Raw genomic sequence first — 8,611 nt, forward strand, 5'->3', positions numbered from 1 at the left:
GGCTAGGGACGGGGGCGGGGAGGGCGGAGATGGCGCCGGAAAAGGCGCGCCGGGCGCATCGCCCCGCGAGGCCCCGCAGTCGCCAGAGCCCTCAGCCATCCTTCGAAGTGTACACTATTAGTAATGAAAGCCTCTGAAAGTTTTAGCGGGTATCAAAATATTTATGACCTCAAAATTTTGGCCTATATTTAAACTAATTCCAATCCAAATTCAATTTCAGTCAAAATCCCTTCAAATTAAGTTAATTTCATTAGACCAAATTCCAAAAGAATTTTCAACTTTTCTAAAATTCGGATATTTGAGCAAGTTCAGAAATTTAGCTAATATCGGCATTTTAAACCATTCCGTCCTAATCCATGTTTCGAGACCCAAACACGAGGGACCGAAACTGGACGAACGCAATCTTCATGGATACTATAAAATGTTGTCAACTTCAGCATAGCGGCATGAAGATTAAGATTATATACTAGTACTTTCAAACATGTAAAAGTCTGACGAGAGGCATGAAACCCGCCTGGCCATGGATGCGTGAAGCGTGCACAATCAAAAGCGTCTTTTCCTCGGCTGCAGGCCGGCGTGAAATCGCGCACAACACTACAACAGAACAATTCTCGCCACTGCTATATATACGCTCACGTATCCATTTTAGAACTCATCGAGCAGCTCTAGCGTTCAGCGGCACACATTTTCTCCTGCTCCCAGAGTTCTTCCGGTCACCAAGAAGCAGTTATAACATGGATGCCCAGAACAAGGAGGTCGCTGCTCTGATCGAGAAGATCGCCGGTCTCCAGGCCGCCATCGCCGCGCTGCCGTCGCTGAGCCCGTCCCCCGAGGTCGACAGGCTCTTCACCGACCTCGTCACCGCGTGCGTCCCGCCGAGCTCCGTCGACGTGACGAAGCTCAGCCCGGAGCACCAGAGGATGCGGGAGGCGCTCATCCGCCTCTGCTCCGCCGCCGAGGGGAAGCTCGAGGCGCACTACGCCGACCTGCTCGCCACCTTCGACAACCCGCTCGACCACCTCGGCCGCTTCCCCTACTACAGCAACTACGTCAACCTCAGCAGGCTGGAGTACGAGCTCCTGGCGCGCCACGTGCCGGGCATCGCGCCGGCGCGCGTCGCCTTCGTCGGCTCCGGCCCGCTGCCGTTCAGCTCCTTCGTCCTCGCCGCCCACCATCTGCCCGACGCGCACTTCGATAACTACGACCTGTGCGGCGCGGCGAACGAGCGCGCCAGGAAGCTGTTCGGCGCGAGCGAGGACGGCGTGGGCGCGCGCATGAAGTTCCACACGGCGGACGTCGCCGACCTCACGCAGGAGCTCGGCGCGTACGACGTGGTCTTCCTCGCCGCGCTCGTCGGCATGGCGGCCGAGGAGAAGGCCAAGGTGATAGCCCACCTGGGCGCGCACATGGTGGAGGGGGCGTCCCTGGTCGTGCGGAGCGCGCACGGCGCGCGCGGCTTCCTGTACCCCATCGTCGACCCGGAGGACATCAGGCGGGGCGGGTTCGAGGTGCTGGCCGTGCACCACCCCGAAGGTGAGGTGATCAACTCTGTCATCGTCGCCCGTAAGGCCGTCGACGCGCAGCTCAGTGGGCCGCAGAACGGGGACGCGCACGCACGGGGCGCGGTGCCGCTGGTGAGCCCGCCATGCAGCTTCTCCACCAAGATGGAGGCGGGCGCGCTTGAGAAGAGCGAGGAGTTGGCCACCAAAGAGCTGGCCTTTTGATTCCAAAATGTGCGTGCTGAATCATCTGTCCTCAACTCCGTCATTCTGTCGCCTGCGATCGTGGTAAATTCCCTACTCGTGTGTGTTTTGATGTTTGTGCCTACGAGAGATATGCGTTCTGCCTTCTGGAGTTGTGGTGTTAATTTCCTACTCGTAAGTACTACTTGTATTTGTACCTGGAGTAATGGTACGTAAGAGAAATAATGTGTGATTTAAAGTGCAATTGCTAAATCCCAAAATAAGTATGTCAACTTTGTACTAATTTTAGTACAAAGTTATACTAAGGTTAAGACACTTATTTTAAAAGGGATGGATTAAGAAAGAGCAGGGCGATTCTTTGGCCCATGCATGCACGACACTATGGATGACCTTCGATCTCTCGGCTCGTCCTTGAGAGGTGTCAGATGCCTTGTGTCCAGGTGTTTTTGTTGGCGGTCTCTTGATGTAGTAGCAATGTCGGGTTATGTGGATGTTGTGTATTCGAAGAGACTGGCGGGGTCACCTGTGCGGTTGTGGGGTTTCTTGCCGTGTGAGTAGTTAGTATGTGCTTCGTTTGTATTGGTTTTCGGCCGGTTTTCCGTAAATTAACTAGGCAATTCTCTTCTTCTTAATTAATCGATAAGGCAAAACTTTTGCCTCCATTTTGGAAAATTATCCTCAATAAATAACGAACGTGAGATCCTACCATCGTCTACATGGCGTCCAGTAAACCTGGCGTGCGAAGCTACCATTAACTCATTGAAAACCCCAGTTTTGCTATCTCCAAATACTCCCTCCGTTTCGAATTATAAAATGTTCTAACTATTTTCTGAATCGAATATATTTAATGTGTATATTTACTCATTTCAGTCCGTATGTAGTTCATATTCAAATTTCCAAGCATCCTACAATTTGGAACAAAGTAGATAATTAGTAAGCCGACACCAACAATCATCCAATCTGGTTACTATGATTCACGCAAGTACTATATAGTAAAAAGATATCCATCATATAGCTATTTCTAAATGGATTGAGAAATAGTCACCCATAAAAATTATTGACATAATTACTAACAAGATAATAATTTCTCATGGAATTATCATAGTCTTCTGGTCTCCGAGGCGTGTCAGGATGGACAATGGAACATCGGGTTCCGTCGGTCATTTGGACAGGACGAGGCTAATGAATGGGATAGGTTGAGGACAGAAGTCCCTCTGGTGTTGTCGCAATCGCCGGACAACATTTCCTGGAGCCTCTCCCCATCTGGAGAGTTCTCCGTTAGATCAGCTTATCAGGCACTTTGCCGTGCACCGACCATACAGTGGTTATCCCCATTGTGGAAGGTGTCGGTGCCCCCAAAAAATCATGATCTTCCTATGGCAGTTTCTTCGTGATTGCTTGCCCTCGAGAACCGAGGTTCTGAAGCAGCACGGCCCGGGCGATGATTTGTGTCCCCTTTGTCATGTCCCGGAGACGGGAACCCACATCATGTTCTCGTGCTTAGCGGTGCGGTCTCTTTGGAGCTTCGTTCGCGAGGCATTAGGATCTGAGTGGGAGGCAGGGGACCTTGCAGAGTTCCTACAGGCCAGAGCGACGCAGGAGGGCCGCAAACGCCGCCTATTCTGCCTTTTCTTTGCGGCGATGACTTGGACCATTTGGACGATGCGTAATAAGATGGTGATTGAACAGATCTTCCCGAGATGAGCATCTGACTCGTTCTTCAAATTTCTTGCCTTGTTGCAGCTATGGCACCCACTTGCTAGGCAGCGGGATCGTGACTGTTGGGGAACGTAGTAATTTCAAAAAAATTCCTACGCACACGCAAGATCATGCTGATGCATAGCAACGAGAGGGGAGAGTGTCGTCCACGTACCCTCGTAGACCGTTAAGCGGAAGCGTTATGACAACGCGATTGATGTAGTCGTACGTCTTCACGATAGACCAATCCTCAGTACCAAACGTACGACACCTCCGCGTTCAGCACAAGTTCGGCTCGGTGACGTCCCGCGAACTCACGATCCAGTAGAGCTCGAGGGAGAGTTCCGTCAGCACGAAGGCGTGGTGACGATGTTGATGAAGCTACCCACGCAGGGCTTCGCCTAAGCACCGCTACGATATGACCGAGGTGGATTATGGTGGAGGGGGCACCGCACACGGCTGGGAGAGATCAATGATCAACTTGTGTGTCCTAGGGTGCCCCATGCCCCCGTATATAAAGGAGCAAGGGGGGAGGTCGGACGGCCCTGTAGGGCGCGCCAGGAGGAGGAGTCCTCCTCCTAGTAGGAGTAGGACTCCCCTCTTTCCTACTCCTACTAGGAGGGGGAAAGGAAGGGGGAGAAGGAGAAGGAAAGGCCCCCCCCTTCCTAGTCCAATTCGGACCAGAGAGTAAGGGGGCGCGCGGCCTGCCCTGCCCGGCCCCTCTCTCTCCACTACGGCCCAACAAGGCCCATTAACCCCCGGGGGCTTCCGGTAACCCCTCCGGCACTCCGGTAAAATCCCGATTTCACCCGAAACTCTTCCGATGTCCAAATGTAGGCTTCCAATATATCAATCTTTATGTATCGACCATTTAGAGACTCCTTGTCATGTCCGTGATCATATCTGGGACTCCGAACTACCTTCGGTACAAAAAACATATAAACTCATAATACCGATCGTCGCAGAACTTTAAGCGTGCGGACCCTACGGGTTCGAGAATTATGTAGACTGTTGGGGATCGTAGCAGAAATTAAAATTTTCTACGAATCACCAAGATCAATCTATGGAGTTTACTAGCAACGAGAGGGGAGGAGTGCATCTACATACCCTTGTAGATCGCGAGCGGAAGCGTTCAAGAGAACGGGGTTGACGGAGTCGTACTCGTCATGATCCAAATCACCGATGATCCAAGCGCCGAACGGACGGCACCTCCGCGTTCAACACACGTACGGAGCGGTGACGTCTCCCACGCCTTGATCCAGCAAGGAGGAGGGAGAGGTTGAGGAAGAAGGCTCCAACAGCAGCACGACGGCGTGGTGGTGGTGGAGTGACAGTTCTCCGGCAGGGCTTCGCCAAGCACACGCGGAGGAGGAGAGGTGTTGGGGAGGGGAGGGGTTGCGCCTTGGGAAAGGTATGGCTGCCCTCCCACCCCTCCACTATATACAGGGGCAAGGGAGAGGGGGCCGGCCCCCTCAGATCCCATCTGGTGGGAGGGGCGGCGGCCAGGGGGAGGTGGCTTGCCCCCCAAGCAAGGGGGGGGGCCTTTAGGGTTCCCCCAAACCCTAGGCGCATGGGCCCTAGGGGGGTTGGCGCCCAGCTCACTTAGGGCTGGTTCCCTTCCACCTACAGCCCATAAGGCCCTCCGGGGCAGGTGGACCCCCGGAACCCCTTCGGTGGTCCCGGCACAATACCGGCATACCCCCGAACACTTCCAGTGACCGTATGGTGACTTCCCATATATAAATCTTTACCTCCGGACCATTCCGGAACTCCTCGTGACGTCCAGGATCTCATCCGGGACTCCGAACAACATTCGGTAATCACATACAAACCTTCCTTATAACCCTAGCATCATCGAACCTTAAGTGTGTAGACTCTACGGGTTCGGGAATCATGCAGACATGACCGAGACACCTCTCTAGCCAATAACCAACAGCGGGATCTGGATACCCATGTTGGCTCCCACACGTTCCATGATGATCTCATCGGATGAACCACGATGTCGAGGATTCAAGCAATCCCGTATACAATTCCCTTTGTCAATCGGTACTTTACTTGCCCGAGATTCGATCGTCGGTATCCCAATACCTCGTTCAATCTCGTTACCGGCAAGTCACTTTACTCGTTCCGTAAAGCATGATCCCGTGACTAACTACTTAGTCACATTGAGCTCATTATGATGATGCAATACCGAGTGGGCCCAGAGATACCTCTCTGTCATACGGAGTGACAAATCCCAGTCTCGATCCGTGCCAACCCAACAGACACTTTCGGAGACACCTGTAGTGCACCTTTATAGCCACCCAGTTACGTTGTGATGTTTGGTACACCCAAAGCATTCCTACGGTATCCGGGAGTTACACGATCTCATGGTCTAAGGAAATGATACTTGACATTAGAAAAGCTTTAGCAAACGAACTACACGATCTAGTGCTATGCTTAGGATTGGGTCTTGTCCATCACATCATTCTCCTAATGATGTGATCCCATTATCAATGACATCCAATGTCCATGGTCAGGAAACCGTAACCATCTATTGATTAACGAGCTAGTCAACTAGAGGCTCACTAGGGACATGTTATGGTCTATGTATTCACACATGTATTACGATTTCCGGATAACACAATTAAAGCATGAACAACAGACAATTATCATGAACAAGGAAATATAATAATAAATATTTTATTATTGCCTCTAGGGCATATTTCCAACAGTCTCCCACTTGCACTAGAGTCAATAATCTAGTTACATTGTGATGAATCGTACACCCATAGAGTTCTGGTGTTGATCATGTTTCGCTCATGGAAGAGGTTTAGTCAACGGATCTGCGACATTCAAATCCGTATGCACTTTACAAATATCTATGTCTCCACTTTGAACATTTTCACGAATGGAGTTGAAGCGACGCTTGATGTGCCTGGTCTTCTTGTGAAACCTGGGCTCCTTGGCAAGGGCAATAGCTCCAGTGTTGTCACAGAAGAGAGTCATCGGCCCCGATGCATTGGGAATAACTCCTAGATCGGCAATGAACTCCTTCATCCAGATTGCTTCATGTGCTGCCTCCGAGGCTGCCATGTACTCCGCTTCACATGTAGATCCCGCCATGACGCTTTGCTTGCAACTGCACCAGCTGACTGCCCCACCATTCAAAATATACACGTATCCGGTTTGTGACTTTGAGTCATCCAGATCTGTGTCGAAGCTAGCATCGACGTAACCCTTTACGACGAGCTCTTCGTCACCTCCATAAACGAGAAACATATCCTTAGTCCTTTTCAGGTACTTCAGGATGTTCTTGACCGCTGTCCAGTGTTCCACGCCGGGATTACTTTGGTACCTTCCTACCAAACTTACGGCAAGGTTTACATCAGGTCTGGTACACAGCATGGCATACATAATAGACCCTATGGCCGAGGCATAGGGGATGACACTCATCTTTTCTTTATCTTCTGCCGTGGTCGGGCATTGAGCCGTGCTCAATCTCACACCTTGCAATACAGGCAAGAACCCCTTCTTGGACTGATCCATATTGAACTTCTTCAATATCTTATCAAGGTATGTGCTTTGTGAAAGACCTATGAGGTGTCTCGATCTATCTCTATAGATCTTGATGCCTAATATGTAAGTAGCTTCTCCAAGGTCCTTCATTGAAAAACACTTATTCAAGTAGGCCTTTATGCTTTCCAAGAATTCTATATCATTTCCCATCAATAGTATGTCATCCACATATAATATGAGAAATGCTACAGAGCTCCCACTCACTTTCTTGTACACACAGGCTTCTCCATAAGTCTGCGTAAACCCAAACGCTTTGATCATCTCATCAAAGCGAATGTTCCAACTCCGAGATGCCTGCACCAGCCCATAGATTGAGCGCTGGAGCTTGCATACTATGTCAGCATTCTTAGGATCGACAAAACCTTCCGGCTGCATCATATACAGTTCTTCCTTAAAGAAGTCGTTAAGGAATGACGTTTTGACGTCCATTTGCCATATTTCATAATCGTAGAATGCGGCAATTGCTAACATGATTCGGACGGACTTCAGCTTCGCTACGGGTGAGAAGGTCTCATCGTAGTCAACTCCTTGAACTTGTCGATAACCCTTAGCAACAAGTCGAGCTTTATAGATGGTAACATTTCCATCCGCGTCCGTCTTCTTCTTAAAGATCCATTTATTTTCTATCGCTTGCCGATCATCGGGCAAGTCTGTCAAAGTCCATACTTTGTTTTCATACATGGATCCTATCTCGGATTGCATGGCTTCAAGCCATTTGTTGGAATCTGGTCCCGCCATTGCTTCTTCATAGTTCGAAGGTTCACCGTTGTCCAACAACATGATTTCCAGGACAGGGTTGCCATACCACACTGGTGCGGAACGTGTCCTTGTGGACCTATGAAGTTCAGTGGTAACTTGATCATGATCGTCATCATTAACTTCCTCTCTAGTCGGTGCAGGCACCATAGAAACATTTTCTTGTGCTGCGCTACTTTCTGGTTCGAGAGGGGTCATCTCATCAAGTTCCACTTTCCTCCCACTTACTTCTTTCGAGAGAAACTCTTTCTCCAGAAAGGACCCATTCTTGGCAACGAAGATCTTGCCTTCGGATTTGAGGTAGAAGGTATACCCAATGGTTTCCTTAGGGTATCCTATGAAGATGCATTTTTCTGACTTGGGTTCGAGCTTTTCAGGTTGAAGTTTCTTGACATAAGCATCGCATCCCCAAACTTTAAGAAACGACAGCTTAGGTTTCTTTCCAAACCATAATTCATACGGTGTCGTCTCAACGGATTTCGACGGAGCCCTATTTAAAGTGAATACGGCAGTCTCTAAAGCATAACCCCAGAATGATAGCGGTAGATCGGTAAGAGACATCATAGATCGCACCATATCCAATAGAGTGCGATTTCGACGTTCGGACACACCATTACGCTGAGGTGTTCCAGGCGGCGTGAGTTGTGAAACAATTCCACATTTCCTTAAGTGTGTGCCAAATTCGTGACTCAAATATTCCCCTCCACGATCTGATCGTAAGAACTTTATTTTCCTGTCACGTTGATTCTCAACCTCACTCTGAAATTCCTTGAACTTTTCAAAGGTCTCAGACTTGTGTTTCATTAAGTAGACATACCCATATCTACTCAAGTCATCAGTGAGGGTGAGAACATAACGATAGCCACCGCGAGCCTCAACGCTCATTGGACCGCACA

The 8,611-nt window shown here is 49.9% G+C and overlaps 1 protein-coding gene across 1 annotated transcript; it reads left to right on the forward strand.

The window, feature by feature from the left end:
* Nucleotides 1-667: 667 nt before the first annotated feature.
* LOC123141357 (nicotianamine synthase 1-like) lies at nucleotides 668-2,082 on the forward strand. The gene has a single exon (XM_044560530.1). The coding sequence runs from the start codon at nucleotides 735-737 to the stop codon at nucleotides 1,722-1,724; it is 990 nt and encodes a 329-aa protein (XP_044416465.1). The 5' UTR covers nucleotides 668-734; the 3' UTR covers nucleotides 1,725-2,082.
* The last annotated feature ends 6,529 nt before the right edge of the window (nucleotides 2,083-8,611 follow it).

The sequence above is a fragment of the Triticum aestivum genome, chromosome 6D (assembly GCF_018294505.1).
Source record: "Triticum aestivum cultivar Chinese Spring chromosome 6D, IWGSC CS RefSeq v2.1, whole genome shotgun sequence".
In the NCBI taxonomy this organism is placed as follows: Eukaryota; Viridiplantae; Streptophyta; class Magnoliopsida; order Poales; family Poaceae; genus Triticum; species Triticum aestivum.